Genomic DNA, 16,468 nt, shown 5'->3' with positions numbered 1-16,468 from the left:
GGATGCCCCACCCACTCGCAGGCTTGCGTCTATATTCTGTGTCATCATAGAAATAAAATGCTAGGGACAGTTCTCAAAACATTCTGGAGGTGGGCACCACCTAGAGTCAAGTGTGGGATTTGCAGACACACCACTAACAGCCTGGTTTGGCTTTTCAATCTCTTGCTGTTGCATTTACTGCATAGGTTTCATAGGTAGTTCTTCGTCTGCTTCATATTCTGTCGGCCTGTGTTCCATCCTAACGATGGGCTCAGGCCTGAACCTCTGTGTTACTAATGAAGAGCAAACCCTAGCTGTCTGTGTTCTAAGTGTAAAAAAAAGCAGTGATTTGGCCGTATTTTTATTTATTTGTTTTCTTTTTAAAGAGTAAATTTGGGGATTTTTTTTTTCATTAATGAAAATAATACAGGCTCTTTTTTTCTTGCTTTTTTTCTTTTTCTTTTTTTTTTTCTTTTGGTATTTCAAGACAAGATTTTCCTATATAGCTTTAGCTGTTCTGGATCTTGCTCTGTAGACCAGGCTGGCCTCAAACTCACAAAGATCCACCTGCCTCTGCCTCCCAAGTGCTGGAACTAAGGTGTACGCCGCCATCCCCAGCTAGTACAAGTTTATTTTTTCTCTGGAAAATTACAGAAGGGGGACATAACCATGTACCCCCTCCTATCAGTTTTTCCCTAAAGAAGAAAAATCACTCAAAAAACAAGCACAGTTTGGTTAAAATTTTTTAACTTTTTCTAAAAAACATAAATGCATAATTGATACATATATTTTATAATACATCATTTAAAAAGTTTTTCACCTCTATTTCACAAGACATCTTCTGAACGTTTCCCCTGTGTCATAAAAAAAATTTTTTTGATGGAGCCAGCTCAATGGCTCAATAGTAAAGGCACCCGCCACCAAGCCTGACAGCCTGAGTTCCCCCAGGGTGGAAGAAGAGAACTGACTCCCACAAATTGTCCTCTGACCTCCTCCACACACATAAGAAAAAAAAACCTGAATAAATAAATGTGTCATTAGAAAGCATTTGGAAATGCACGTTTTATGCTTATTGGACTTTCACATTTTACACATAGCTTGGCATGTAGTGTATGTAGTGTCTTACTACTGTCTGGTGGTGGTACGTTGCTTTCCCCATCAGACAAAATACCCATCAGAAGCAATTACCTTGCTTCCCAGGTCAGAGGAAGAGTCCATCATAGCAGAAAAAGCATGACGACTGTCAGAGCTCTCTCTGTGGTAGTGGGAGCTATTGGTTTAATTATTAAGGCCACTCCACATAGTTAAAAGGGAGGTTTATTTTGTGGGGTAACTTACAAGTGAAGGGATTGGTTACAGGGTCTGGGAAAGGTGTAGTGCAGTCCGGCAGTGTTCTCTGGAGAGCTCTGCTTGGTCTACCTCCAGCGTTCAGGATCCAGGAACCAAGAGAGCTGGCTCATCCGGATCTCAGATCTTCAGGGGTCCTGTCTCGGCTCTGCCTTGTAGGCGTGACAGTTACCGAAGCCTCAAAGGGGGTGGCACTTCCAGGTCAAAGCTGGAACGGCTACCCACTACAGGGAGCAGGTTATATCTTTGAGCTCAGGAAGCATAGAGAAAGAGAGAGAGTGTGTGTACTCCACCCAAAACCCAAAGCAGGTATTGCCTTTAAGGCCTGAATGACCCACTTGTGGTAGCTAGATCTCCTGTCCTAAAGCTTCCTCTACCTCCCAGAACAGCATCACCATCTAAGAGCAAGCATTCAAAGGTGAGCCTGTGGAGGGTGTTTTAGATTTAACTCACATAACTGCTTTCTTCAAATTATATGTCATGCTTCCAAGTTACTGTGCCCCTTCCATGAGCATAAACTTTATGGCAGCTGTTAATGTGCCCCTTCATTTTCACCGTGAAATGTCCCTGCAGCCCTGGGCTGCCAGAGAGCAGATGCCTCTCTTGAACACTCTCCACCTGTCACTGTTCCTTATCATCCCTGTCAGTCAGTCCTCCCCTTCATTCTGCCCCCAGAAGAACGAGAGCATCTGCATAATCACGCAGGTCCTCAGGTGCAGTGTCCTTCTGTCATCCACTCCAGCCATCTCTCAGCATCGTCTGTCCCAGCCATCTCTGTGTCATCTACGCCAGCCACCTCTCTCACTTGTCCTGTGTTTCTTCCCATTCTTCTGTTTTATTTCTGTAATTTATGTGTTTAATTCTTTTTAGATGTAACTATTTTTTATTATGTGTAAGTGTTCTGTATGCAAGCATGCCCGCACACCAGAAGAAGGCATCAGATCTTATTATGGATGGTTGTGAGCCACCATGTGGGTGCTGGGAATTGAACTCAGGACCTCTGGAAGAACAGTCAGTGCTCTTAACCTCTGAGCCATCTCTCCAGCCCTTGTGTTTAGGTTTTTTTGTTTTTTTTTTTTTTTTTTTTTTTTTTTTTTGTGTGTGTGTGTGTGTGTGGTTTGAATTTTGTGATTTTGTGATTGAATCCAGGACCTCACATGTGCTCAAACAATCCCAGTCATCTCTTTTCTTCCAATTTAGTTTTCCATTTCTCTTCGCTTTACTGCTGTCTTCTTTTAGGGGGAGGTGGGTTGAAAGTGCATATCGAAGGTAGGTTTCCAATGGAGAAAGAGAGTGGTGGCCATGCCCTTGTGAAGGCTACCTTTCTCTGGTGTCTTGACCACAGGTGGATATCAGTACTGACGAATAGCAAAGAAGAGGCCCTAACCATGGCCTTCCGTGGTGAGCAGAGCACAGGGGAGAACAGTCTGGAGGATCTGACCAAAGCCATCATCGAGGATGTACAGCGGCTCCCCGGCAATGACATCTGCTGTGACTGTGGCTCATCAGGTGTGTGTCCTGTGCACAGACTAGCTTGTTCAGCATCCTCTCTCTTCCTGTGTAGTCTTCAGTGGGGCGGTTGCTCAACTTCCTTACGGTTTGTAGGCCGACTTAACCACACACACAACTCAGGTTCCCTACAGGGAGAATTCCCAACCTGTTCTCCAAGATGGTCACTGCCACAGTGCTCCTCTCCCTGCGTGTGCATCATGGTCACTAAAGGAGTGAAGACAGAATGTGGTGTTCATGTTGTAAGTCCCAAGTCTGCCACTCCAGCCAGAGCAGTGTTAATGCAGGGTCGTCCTGGGTCTTATCTACACAGGCTAGGGTCAGGAAAGCCCTCCCGCTATATGCACTTGATAAACCTGTGTGTGTGCAGTCGCCTGGCATGTGACACAGATGTCCCCCATCTCCTGTGAAGCCTTTCCTGGTCTCTGTTCCAGGGAAGCGCCCCCACTCCCTGGGCTCCTGTTCTCAGAAACCAGGGCTTTGGCAAGGACTCAGTATATAAGGATTTGCTAGGGGTTATGTTTCCCTAGCACACTGTCCTCACAGAGTGTGTGTCAGTAAGGTACTAGTGTCTTCCTCTTATAGATGAGACTCCATGTGGGATGAGAGGGATTTGCTTAAGGTCAGAGTGCAGACCTGGTGCTTCTGAGGACTGAACTGGAGTGATGGATGGGTCAGACTATGGCTGTAGCATTCAGTGCTTAACAGACCATCAACTCCATCACCTGGGATAAGTGACCGAGGCAAGAAGGGAACTCTGGCACAAGGCCTGGAAATGCTCTTTAGGCTCTCTAGGGAGAGGAGTGAAGTCAATTTTCACGGGGATGAATGACTTCACTTTGATTTTTAATGACACGTTGAAGGGATACTGCGAGCCCCTGGACTAAAACACAAGCTCCCAGTTCCTACATTTAACCTTGCCCTTGTGCTGATTCTTACCAAGGTTGATGCTCTGAGTCTCCTCCACAGCCAGCACTCTGAATGACATGTCTTGTTTCATCAAATCTTTTCCACAGAACCCACATGGCTTTCAACCAACTTGGGTATTTTGACCTGTATAGAATGTTCCGGAATCCACAGGGAAATGGGGGTTCATATCTCTCGCATTCAGTCTTTGGAACTAGACAAATTAGGAACTTCCGAACTCTTGGTAAGTCCTACCCTGTACTTTAGAAGGAAAGTTCATTGTCACAGATACATTAACATATTCCTCTTAAGGGGTTTATTTCTAACGGCTACAAATAATTATCAAATTCAGTGGATTTTCCTGCACACTTCGAATTTGACTTTTGGGATAGGTAATGTTTACTGCTTAGTTCCGTTTTCTTTTTCAGTAAAAAGTAGTCCATGCTGGGACTGGCTCGTCTCTCAGGGAAAGGCCTCTCCAAGCTGCTTTTCCCCATTAGGGATTAGTTTTCATACAGTTCACTACAACGGCAATTAAAGCATGTCTGCAGAATACTTAGTGGCTTAAATTATTAAAACAGTTTAATCTTTGCTACCGCATATTTGTAAAAGTATATATGACCTGTTACCTAGTGTCACAGAGCCAGTTACTCCTTAGCCTAACATACATAGTTGCTAAGGGAATAAGTTGCTTTGTAATTTGAAAAATATGAAGGATAAGGATACTTCAGTGTGTTTTTCCCTTTGCTTTCCCATCAAATTTGAAATTTTTGTATAGTTCCTCTGGTCCTTGTGATACACTGAAAACAGTAATAAAAGGCCCAGTTGGCTTCCCCCATTAATGCCAATGGCCAGGGTCCTTGCCGTGAATAATTTAACCCTAGTAGGAAAGACTTGGCACTAAGAATGAAATTTGTTGAAGTGAAACTGCACTCAGATAAAAGGGTCTCTCTCGAGGATATGAATGAACTGGAGCCCAGGAGAACAGTAGACCCACCTCATCACTAGCCTTGTCTGCTGCACAGGAGCCTCAAAAAGGCAAGGCCGATAGTCACTCGGCCATCTGAGCAGCCATGGATGACAAGCTTCCTTGTGTTGTATGAACCTATTCACTTAGGAACCATGAAGCCATGCTTTCTGTTTCACTTCGGATTGCAGAGAAAAGGCTCCAACATAGCGAGCCCTGGAACACATTCTCTTCCAGCATAGAAATGGTGTCATGGCAGGTCTTTTACTTATAAACATGAAATCCAGTCTTGATGCCAGAAATGAGGAAGTCCAAGAATAGATACTTACTGTACAATAAAGCCAAGACTTTTCTACCCAAAGACTTGTTTGCATGAATGTCTCTTGAGCTTTGCATGAATCTCAGAATTCAGTATATGACAAAAGGCCCGTCTAAAGGACACAGAAATTTTCTTGGAGCAGTCCTAAGTCCAGAAGCAAAATGTTTTATGGATACTTCTCTGCTGTAACCTCAGCACCCTAATCTGTACCCAGGAAGGGAATAATCCTTTCTTTTCTGCCTACCCGAAGTAACTTGGTTCTGTATAACAAGGATGTGTGCTAGTGCGTGTGAAAAGCTATTGTTCATGAGTGTAGGCTCCCATTCGAAGGTCTGTCTGATCTCAGAAACTTTATGTGTGTGGGGGGGGGTCAAGTCTTGTTCCCTTCAGGCATCATCACATCATATCTGTAGACATTGTTGATTATCTTGACATAAGCTGACTCCACTAGATGCTGAATATTCCTGAGAATCAGTACCTGGCATGTGACAGGTGCTTGGGAAATTTCTGCTAACCAGAAAAAAGGGATAGTTTGTATACTCAGGGTCAGATGAAGTAAAACACATACACAAAAATCTGGAAAGCAAGTAATAGGAGTCTATTAACCAGTGGTAGAGAGTTTACCATGTTCTGTTTGTTTATATTACAGCTGGCCAAGAATGTAGGAAACAATAGTTTTAATGATATCATGGAAGCAAATTTACCCAGCCCTTCACCAAAGCCCACCCCTTCAAGTGATATGTAAGTATTTTGAATATATTAATTCTTTACCATTCTATCGTCCTCCCCTCCCACACCAAACAAAAAATATATAACTAGCTGATGGTTACAGTATTTTCCCCATTATCAAGAAAAGGCTAGAAAGGTATTTTGAAGCATGTCTCTGGAATAGGCAGGTTTTTTCTCAGCAGTACCCTCCTGCCTGGGAGCTGCTGCTGAGTGCCAGCTCTGTGGAGCAGATCCTCGGGGACAGTCATATCTAGTCACGCCATGCTGTGGTAATAGACATGTCAAGGCAGTGGCAGGAGAGTTCTGTCAGATTGTCCAAGATGTAGACGCTGAACAACCCACTCAGCAAGTCTGGGGAGGCTGACATTCCGTCTGATATGTTTCAGTGGGAGTACAAAATGGCAGAGTACAAGAAAAACAAATCGGTGCTCCGTACCAGGATTTATGAATCTATGTACCTTGGACTCAGCTCTTCCACTTCTGGAGACTAGTGTCAGTTGTGTGATAGAAAAGAATACTGGGAGAAAAGGAGTCTGTGACTCTACCAGATGATGAAGCACTATGGGAATGTGAAAAAACTAAGTCCCGTGTTGTGCTTTAAGTGATTGCCAAGATTGTTACTGGTAAACTTTGAAAAGCAAAGCACAGTCCAAAGCAAGCCGTCTTTTGGGAAAGGAGGATATGGGAAATAAGGAGAAAAACACATGCCCTCTGGACCTATACCCACTGTCAAACTCAGAAACCGATTTGTGGCTCAATTTGGTGATTAAATCTCTCTCACCACCGCACTATCTGCTCAGAAGCCAAACACATTTGCATGCAAAGTTCTGTGTGACCGTGATACATCAGAAGGACTTCTGTGGGGCAAAGGTGGCAGGTATCTCTGGCCATAGTCAGCTGGTACCATGGCTGGACCCTGGGTTAGGTTAGGCAGAAGCTCAGCAACCACAGGAGGTGGTGAAGGGAACTAACCTCCGAGCAGCCAGAAAGCAGAGCACGCAGGAAGTGACCAAGGAGAAGCTGCTATCCCCTTCACAGATGACACTCTGCAGCCATTCCCTACCTCCAGCCAGCCCCTTCTAATAGTTCATCCCACCATGAACCCACGGATGCATCCACCCATCAGTGGGGTCAGTGCCCTCATGACCTGGTCAGTAGCATGTTACTGTCACTGACTAGAGCCCAAGCTTTCAACACATGAGCCCGAGGGGGATATTTTCAGATCCAAACCATGACAACATAGGCATTGGAATTGATGTTTGCATAAGGAACTGTAAAGTAACTGGGCAGTTGGCAAAAGTGTCTATGTAGTCTGGCATAGGAGCAGACATGAGACGTCTTGATAAACACTTTCTGATAGCATTTTCCTTTTGAGCCACATTAATTAATTGAATAGGTAGAGAAGAACTAGGAACTCTGAGCTTAGTGGCAAAGCCCATGCCTAGAAGGCACCAGATCCCACCCCTAGTACTTGAAAATAAATTAGAGGGAGAGTTCCCAAGATTGAATCCAGAGCCTTGTACATGCTAAGGACTGTACCTCAGCCCCTAAGTACTGTGGATAAATAGGAAGAAAGAGTAATCTTACTCACTGGTTGGGGAGGCTCTGTGAGGGAAGAAAGGACACCAGTCTAAATATTTGGCCAAGGCTTCCATGGATACCAGATTCACACAAGTATTAAAGTTTTTACAGGGCACATTCAGTCTGAAATCATGAAGTTAAGTCTCCCAGAAGGCCTCTTGGCACCAGTGGTCTTTTGTTGAATTCTGCGCATGCTTACACTGTGCTCAGTCTATGCTGGGGAAACAGGAAAGCAAACTGCCTATTAACCTCACCCTCAATACCTCACCCACAAGTCTAGCCAGAAGGCAGACACTGCCCAAGAAATCAAACAGGTGGTTACAGAATCACAGTTGTGTGAAGTGTGGCACCGATGTTCAGTTCTGAGCACCCACACTGGGCAGCTAATAGCTGCCTGTAACTCCATTTCCAGGAGATCCAGTACCCTCTTCTGTCCTTCTCAGGAACCTGCAAGCAAGCACATGGTGCATATAAACTCAGACAGACAGACATGTAAATTCAAAATCAGTAGATAAATCTTGAATGTGCCAGTGAGTAGGTGTCTCCATTTTCAAATGATTAAAAACCAGAAGCTCAGAAAGTTTAAATACTTTACCCAGTGCCACACAACTGGTATGCTGCTGTAGAAGGTAGCACTTGAACCCAAACTTCATTTCTCTTTTTTCTTAATGAGCTTGTATAAGTGGGGAAATCAAGGGATTGACAGAAGGCTTCTGTGGTTTCAGGTGATGTCACCTGACCCTAGTTCCTTCTCCCTGGCTCTCATCTGTTTTCCTCAGAGCTGACTTCCATTTCAGTCTTCCTCTGTAGGTGACAGAGAGACCACTGGGCCACTGAGGTTCCGAGGGACCACTGGGTTATTGAGGCTCTGAGAGACCACTGGGCCACTGAGGCTCTGAGGGACCACTGGGCCACTGAGGTTCTGAGGGACCACTGGGTTATTGAGGCTCTGAGGGACCACTGGGTTATTGAGGCTCTGAGAGACCACTGGGCCACTGAGGCTCTGAGGGACCACTGGGCCACTGAGGTTCTGAGGGACCACTGGGTTATTGAGGCTCTGAGGGACCACTGGGTTATTGAGGCTCTGAGGGACCACTGGGCCACTGAGGCTCTGAGGGACCACTGGGCCACTGAGGCTCTGAGGGACCACTGGGCTATTGAGGCTCTGAGGGACCACTGGGTTATTGAGGCTCTGAGGGACCACTGGGCCACTGAGGCTCTGAGGGACCACTGGGACCACTGAGGCTCTGTTTTCAACCTTGGGGCTGGCATGTAGGCCCAGTCTCCCAGGATTGCTTTAGTCTCCATGGTGACAGTGACTAGATACACAAAGGACAGATACCACATGGCCACTCAGACTTCGGGCCTAGTGTCCCAGCTCCTGTTCCTAAAGGGAATCTCTGCAGGGAAGTCAACTCATCCTTGTCCTTGTAACACGCCCATTGTTGCCTATTGGATTGGTTTGATGGTAGCCTTTCTGAACTTCAGTTTTCTTACCTATGAGATATAGGTTAAAGCAGAAAAATAAAATGTTTTTTCACGAGGATCTGTGAACTTTTGTCTCACCTCTTAAAATCTTTCCCCATATGTTGTTAATTTGAAGTATTCATAGCATGTTTCTCTGTGTAGAAAAGAAGTCAGCCATGATCTTGGTGCCCATTAATTTTGTTATTTCATGTGTTACCTACACATATAAGCAGATACCTGTTTCCTTGTTCTGTCTCTGCTAGACTTGTCTAAAACCTGGTTTGTTGTTTGAAAAGAAGCATGTCTAATTAAGGGGAGGAGAGGAGAAATGTTTTCAGCTCTCGGAAAGCAGAAATGCTCTGACCATTTTGTTTTTTTTCCAGGACTGTACGAAAAGAGTATATCACTGCAAAGTATGTTGACCACCGGTTCTCCAGGAAGACCTGTGCCTCTTCCTCAGCTAAGCTGAACGAATTGCTGGAGGCCATCAAGTCCAGGGACTTACTTGCACTAATCCAAGTCTATGCAGAGGGGGTGGAGCTAATGGAGCCACTGCTGGAACCTGGGCAGGTAAGGCCTCAGAGAAGCCAAAGGATTAAAAAGTAGAAAAAATGAGCATGTTGTGGTGATCTACTTCTGTCATCTCAGCACTTGGAATGAAGTAGCAGAGGGATGGAAACAAGTTTGAGGCCCGCCCTGGGCTGTACAGCCGAGATCCTTTCTCAAAACTGCAAAAAGAGAAAAAAAGGGAAGGGAGAAATGAGTTCAAATGAGGGATCATGCTTTTTGGACACCATTTAATGAGATACGTGTATTGCCTAAGAGAACTGGAGAGCAGAAGTGCTCTCGATAATTGCTCGGGGCTCCTTGGCAGAGAAGCTGCTAGAGGCATGACCGCTGCATTTCTATCCATCCTTCTTTCTCAGGAGCTCGGGGAGACAGCCCTTCACCTTGCCGTCAGGACCGCAGACCAGACGTCTCTGCATCTGGTTGATTTCCTTGTACAAAACTGGTATGGCTTTTGTGTTCTCATCTGAATGAACTGAGTATGATTGAGTAGTACAAACCATACTGTGTGGTGTGGGAGGCCAGCTCCCACTTTGACCCAGGCTACTCTTGAGGAGAGAGGGGTGAGAAACTTGTAGATAGAAAGATGGCAGAGATGAGAAAGACAGAAATACAGGATAGCTTCGGGAAGACCTAGATCAATACCCACTGGCCCCTTCCATCTCTTCCAAAGGACTTTTTATAACAATGCAAGGGGGAGGGCAAAAAACCTCCCCCTTGCTAGATCAAAGCATACCACACAGCCCAAGTGCAGACCCTTCCAAACAACCTTGTCACCACTCATGTGGTCAAGCCATCCCCTTTATGCAGCCTTGCTGGGTAAAGCAAACTCAGATCTCACTAGGAAACCTCTGTGGGCCCCCACAGTGTGGGACCTATACCAGAACTCACAGGAGTTCTCTGTGGCTAGCCAGTTTAAAAGACCTTTTCCAGGTCATGAAAGCTCAATTGCAGCCCTTTATGAAACTCTGCCATTGTGATCAGAGCAACCATAGACCACAATTTGCAAATGAGTTAGTGAAGCTGGTTAGTGTATTGGTAAATCTTTATATAAACAGGATATAAGCCACATACGACCTACTAGCTAAAGTTGGCCAACCTGTGGCCTTAACCAGTAGAAAGTACTTAGCAGCTCAGGTCAGTCATACTTAGGGGTTTTCATTGTCTTTGGTTTGATGTAAAGCAGCCATGGCCAGTGCAAGTGAAGGACACATTGACTGACGGGAGTGTAGTACCAAGCACTGGGGGTTTGTCCCGGCCTGACCCTTACTGGACTCTTCAGCAGAGCTTATCCAGAGAACAGCAATCAGATAGGAAGGTTGAGCTCACATAGGGAGAATGGTACACGGACACCCCAAACTAGGTAAAGGTCTAGCCTCCCTTCTGAGAGCTAACACAGCACAGTGGCTGAGAGCAAAGCAGCAGTCCACAGTGTCTGTCCCACAATAGACAGTCAGTGCGGTTACTGTCCTTGTGGAGCTTATAGATTAGGTGTAATCTTGGAAACACCATAGTTTCCCTATGTGTGTGGTCTTTCAGTCTAGTATTAGCACACAGAAATACATGGTTATAAGGTTATGCTCAGTGGCACATGCCTGTAGTCCCAGCTACTTGGGAGACTTAAAGCAAGAGAACCACAAGTTCAAGGCCAGCCCAGAGTGCATAGGACCAGATTTGACCCTGACTTGAAAAGGGAAAAAAAAGATATAAATGGTCAGACCTAGGAAGAAGACGACACAACAGCTAAAGACAGGTGCCGTCAATCCTGATGACATGAGAATCTTTCCAAGAAGATTCACTACATTATGTCCACAGAGTGGGCAGGGAATGGCTGAGTCAAGGATGTCCAACAGGTTCCTGCTAACCTTACACACCAAGGCAGAGGCAGGCCTTTGGAGTACGGATATCATCATGTTATCGAGTGTGCGGTGTCCTGTGCCATCACAGAGTTTTACATAAATGTATTGGTTTAGCCAGGTGGTGGTGGTGCACACCTTTAATGCCAGCACTCGGGAGGCACAGGCAGGTGGTTTTCTGAGTTTGAAGTCAGCCTGGTCTACAGAGCGAGATCCAAGACAGCCAGTACTATACAAAGAAACCCTGACTGGAAAATCAACAACAACAACAAAAGATGTATTCATTTAGCTCCTAACACCATTCACCATGTCCTAGTTTGCTCACTGGGGCTGTGATAAGCTCCCTCACTAAAAACATCTGAAGAGGAACATGTTCATTTAGCTTACACTTCCTGATCACAGCTCATCACTAGGGAGGTCAAGGCAGGAACTCAAGGCAGAGCAGAGGCAGGAACCACAGAGAAACGCTGCTTACTGGCTTTTCATGACTCGCGAAGCTTACCTTCTTATAAAGCTCAGGCCACCTGCCCAGGGGTGGCACTGCCCAAAGTGGTCTCGGCCTTCCCGCACCAATCATTAATCAAGAAACCGTCCCGTAGACACACCCCCAGGACCTATATGGTAGAAGGAGAGAACCAGTTCCCACACTTGTCTTCTGACCTTCATACACACACTAACATAAAATCAATAAATAAAAATGTAGTAAAAAAACATCTAAGTGCTTGGGTAGCTGAGGATATGACTCATTTGACAATGCTTGCCTGGTGTGCACAAGGCCCTGGGTGCAGGGGGTGGAAGTGGAGGAGTTTGAAGCCAAGTGTAGTAGTGCACACTTACCATCTCAACACTCAGAGGTACGGCAGGGACGTCAGAAGTTTAAGACTACCTTGAGCCACATAGGAGTCGAGGGCTAGGCTAGGCTTGGTGACACCCTGTCTGGAAGAAAACGAAAGAGAAAGGTGTTACAGTATATCTGTGTTTCTTTGCAGTTTCCCTTTCTGAGGTTTCTATTACTCATAGTCACACATGGTCTATAGAACTAAATAGAAAATCCCAGAAATAAACAATTCATGCATCTTAAATGGCTTTCGCCGTAGTATTTTATTACTCCATTTTATTAATTGTTGTTAATCTTTTAGGAGGCCCGCTTTATAGTGTGCCCATAGGTATATGTATGATCTGCGAGGTGTAGGGAAAAACATAGGACACACAGAGCTCAGGACTGTTTGCGCTTTTAAGCATGCATATACCTCACAGGTGAGAGAGGTCACCGTCCTCAGGTGTTGAGTCGCTCATTTTCTAACCACACTGCACTCTTTCAGTGGGAACCTGGACAAGCAGACATCGGTGGGGAATACGGTCCTGCACTATTGCAGCATGTATGGCAAGCCGGAGTGTCTGAAGCTGCTGCTTCGGAGCAAGCCTACCGTGGACATTGGTGAGTGTGGCCCTTCTCAGGTGTCCCACGGGACTGAGACTGCATGTACACCACGTTTAATGTTCTCGCTTCCTGAGGCAATATCCTAGATAATTATCCGACTGTATTCTTCCACTGTTTCAGTTAACCAGAATGGAGAAACTGCCTTGGATATAGCAAAGAGACTCAAAGCTACCCAGTGTGAAGATCTGGTAAGCAAAACTAAGATGGGAGCTTTGTTAGACATCAGTAGCCTTTAAAGTGTTAGACTGAGAGGCTGAAATTGGGGAAAGATAAAGCAAATGTCATTGTGTTTCTGAACATTAGCTAAAGTAATACAGATAAGTACTGAGGTACATTTGAAAGGGTGGTGAAGCCATGTTGTCTGTCACACTGGAGACGAAAGGCCTCTGGAGGACTGAGGGTTAGGCCCATGCTTTGTGTTTGCCGGGACCTCAGGCTGCTTGGCAGCCAGTGGTCAAGAACTGTTTAGGAAGTCACTTCCAAAAGCTGGGCAAGTAGACAATGGCGTGTACCAGTTTTCTACACATTAAGCACATCCTCCCTCCTGCTTCCCAGCCTTCTGTACACTCTCACCTTTTTCACCCCACTCGTTCTTGCCTAATGCTCTAGACCTTCACATAAGCAGGATTCTCTTAACCATGGTGTATAATGGCCGCTCTCTGTTGCTGGCCGCATACTAGCACAGACTGGGCCAGTTGTAAAGAGAATGGGTTTAGAGTAGAGGGCTGCGTCTGTGGTGGCCTTTTTCCTGTCACAGTTAATCCCATATGAGAGACATGGGAGTGCCTCTGTTGCCTGATCTTTTTTCCCTCTTCTAAAGTCACCAGTACTCAGCCATTGTGGCTCCTTCCTAATAACCTTATCTAGCCCCATCACTTCCCGCAGGCCCTGCCTCTTAGTACCGCACCTAAGTTTCCACCCTCTCAAGACCTTAGATGAGAACTAAGTTTTAATGGCATGGACTGGGGATAGTGGTGCACGCCTATGATCCAGGCACTTAGGAGGCTTAGGCAGGAAGATGACAAGTGGAAGACAAACCTGAGCTGCCCAGCCGGGCACTGCAGTAAGAAAAATAACTGCGTTTCAGAGACCACAGCCCCAGCACATGGGAAAGAGAGGGTAGGAGAAGATATTACATTCTGCTGGGTTTCAGTGTCTTCCGAGTGTCCGATTCCAGGCCTGGCAGCTGTAGGTTTTGCACTTTTTGTTGTTTTGATATTTTTATTCGTTTCTTGTTTTGTTTTGTTGAGTCATCCTGGGGGATTGCAGTGGGAAGGAGAAAGAAGAAATGAACATGAGGAGGATAGCCTCCAACTTTTCATCTTCCCAACTCAGTCTACCCAGTGCCAGGACTGGCTCCACAATCACCGGCTGTATTTTGTATTCTTCGTATCCCTTAAGATTTGTTTATTGTTAGCGTATGTAGATGAGTATTTACATGTATGTCTAAGTACCACTTGTGTGCCTGGTGCCTGTAGAGACCGGAAGAGGGTGTTGGATCACCTAGAACTGGAGTTACAGGTGGTCGTGAGCTGCCATTGTGGGTGCTGAGAACCCAGCCTAGGTCACCTGTAAGCACAGCAACAGCCATCTCTCCAGCACCTGTAGTTTGTACTCTTGGAGTCCTCTGAGACCATTTTCTCTACCCACACTTCGTGAACGAAAGGAGAACCACAGATTGCCTCCAACTTCCAAGCTCTTCCTCTTCAACCTGATGCCTCTTGGTCTAATTTCCCAACCCATAATCTGAAGTCCTGAGGATCTTTGCAGTACGGAAACTTTGACTTTTGGAGAAAACCATGCTGTCAGACTCAGAAAGGTTTCCCCTGTGTGTGTAGGTCTTCACAGTCCCTGGCCAGTCCTACAGCCACCCAGCTTGTCTGGTTCGAGCTGTGCCCACTGGGCCGCGTCATGACCCTTTGGGAGTGAGTAAGGGGTTGCTTGTCTGTTGGGGTATTTGAGCATTTCCACAAAGTGGTGTGCACTTGCTGTTCCTTCCAGCTTTCCCAGGCTAAATCCGGCAAGTTCAACCCACATGTCCACGTAGAGTATGAGTGGAACCTTCGGCAGGATGAGATGGATGAAAGCGATGACGATCTGGATGACAGAGTGAGTACAGAGGGTGGGTGCCTGGGAGCGCCCCGCCCTCCCAGAATTCTGAGCCACTGAAATGCATTGATGTGGGTCTTAGGACCCGATGAAGCAACTTGATCCTTGTTAGGTGCCACTTCACAGCTGGACCCTAGAACCAATGGAAAGATGAGACTTGAGTCATTGAAGAAAGTGACTCATGCAATTGAGGGGCCAGCCGGCAGCAGGCTGCAAGTCCCAGCAGCAGGTGATAGGGTAGATTGCTGAAGGGGGGTCTGAAAGTCAAATTGCTCACCCTTTAGGGAGCCATGGTCACTTTTTCTTAAGCTCTAAGTAGCTGAGGCCCACTGACACTTTGGAGGGAAGTCCAAATCCTACTGACTGAAGTTGTAAAAAAGCTACATCTAAACTGATGTTTAACTAGAACATTGTAACCTTATAAACAACTAAGTAGTAAATACTCCTAATTGTCACTTAGGAAGGACTTACATGTGGTCTAAGCTGAGCTAAATATTTGTCTGTCAACTCAGACTGTCTTTTCTGAAACTCCCCGGGATGTGGTTATTGTTCCCAGAGAAAACCTACTCACAAAGAGGACTTGGCCCTTTTCCGAAGCCTCCTGGCTGACACAGACCATCTCTAGGATTAAAGCCCAGGTCCCTGTGACTCTCATAGGTGGCGGTGAACTACCTCTGAGAGTTCAACCATGTTCATCATCAGATGTGTGCCTGGCATTTCCTGTATGCAAGGCAGGAAGTAGGGAACGCTCAGACAAAGAGGTCCTAAAACCACTCTCCATTTCCAAAGGAGAGACACGCTAATTCAGATGGTAGTGTGCCTGTCATGGTGAGAGTTGGGGGAAATCCTGAGACCTAGATCAGCAGCCTTGGTAAGCCCTGCCCATCTCATCATCGAGGAAACAGCACCAGACACAGGTTTCTGAGAGAAGTGGGCACTGGCCAGAGAAAAGGAGGATAGATTCAACTCATGCTGAGCGGGAAACATCCCCAGGAGGAAGGGGGGGAGGTGCCCTGCAGAGTCAGGAGTGGTGTTTTTTTTGTTTTGTTTTGTTTTTTTTGTTTTTTTTTTTTTTTTTTTTTGAGGCCCAAGCAGTCAGAAACCAGCGAAGGTTATTAGCAGGACTGGATTTCCTGCCAACCCTCGCTCCAGAGTAGATGGGGGGGGAGAGGAATTAGAGCCGTTCTGCTGCAGTGGGAGCAGCAGATCACCGTGCTAGGAATGAGTTAAGAGGGTCTGTCTTAGGTCTCCACGGGGATGCAGGGAATACGTAATTGCTACAGTTACATTTGGATGGTGCTGAGGCCACCACCATGAAGGAAACACCACATGGGCAGTTGGAAATGGTTTGCTGCCCAAGAATGTGAGTGGGATTTAGCGCTCCAAGCCCTTGGCAGTGGGTAGTCCCTCAAAGCCAAGTGTGGAAGAGGCCGTGAAGGTAAAAGGTTTGTACAGGGAAGAGGACTTTGTGTAACAAATCATAGGTTTGTGGAAATGTTGTTCAAATGAAGCAGGCATGTCCTTTGCAGGGAGGTGTTTGTTGAAGGCTAAGTGTAACTGTGACCTTACCTGTCACTTTGGAATGCCCTGTTCATCCCTGACTGGCACTCCTTGGTGGGACTATGAGTGATGAAGAAGGAGGAAGTATCAAGTCCTCCTTTCGCTGTGTCACTGCTGTGAAGCTGTGGTAA

At 46.1% G+C, this 16,468-nt stretch overlaps 1 protein-coding gene across 23 annotated transcripts in view; it reads left to right on the top strand.

Annotated features, from left to right (window-relative positions):
• Positions 1–16,468, top strand: part of Asap1 (ArfGAP with SH3 domain, ankyrin repeat and PH domain 1) — a 317,439-nt gene that overhangs the window by 265,839 nt on the left and 35,132 nt on the right. For all 23 annotated transcript variants that reach the window (XR_013046411.1, XR_013046410.1, XR_013046409.1 and 20 more), the window contains 8 exons: positions 2,672–2,835; positions 3,852–3,985; positions 5,677–5,768; positions 9,188–9,374; positions 9,731–9,816; positions 12,550–12,665; positions 12,789–12,856; positions 14,670–14,777. Coding sequence is in view for 15 of the 23 variants with exons in the window: in XM_076555973.1 (XP_076412088.1) it covers positions 2,672–2,835; positions 3,852–3,985; positions 5,677–5,768; positions 9,188–9,374; positions 9,731–9,816; positions 12,550–12,665; positions 12,789–12,856; positions 14,670–14,777 (955 nt within the window). In the remaining 8 variants the exon portion in view is untranslated. The remainder of the gene's footprint in view (positions 1–2,671; positions 2,836–3,851; positions 3,986–5,676; positions 5,769–9,187; positions 9,375–9,730; positions 9,817–12,549; positions 12,666–12,788; positions 12,857–14,669; positions 14,778–16,468) is intronic.

This window comes from Peromyscus maniculatus, chromosome 20 (assembly GCF_049852395.1).
Source record: "Peromyscus maniculatus bairdii isolate BWxNUB_F1_BW_parent chromosome 20, HU_Pman_BW_mat_3.1, whole genome shotgun sequence".
NCBI classification, from domain to species: Eukaryota; Metazoa; Chordata; class Mammalia; order Rodentia; family Cricetidae; genus Peromyscus; species Peromyscus maniculatus.
The sequence above is the reverse complement of the archived record's forward strand: the minus strand, read 5'-3'. Positions and strand labels throughout refer to the sequence as shown.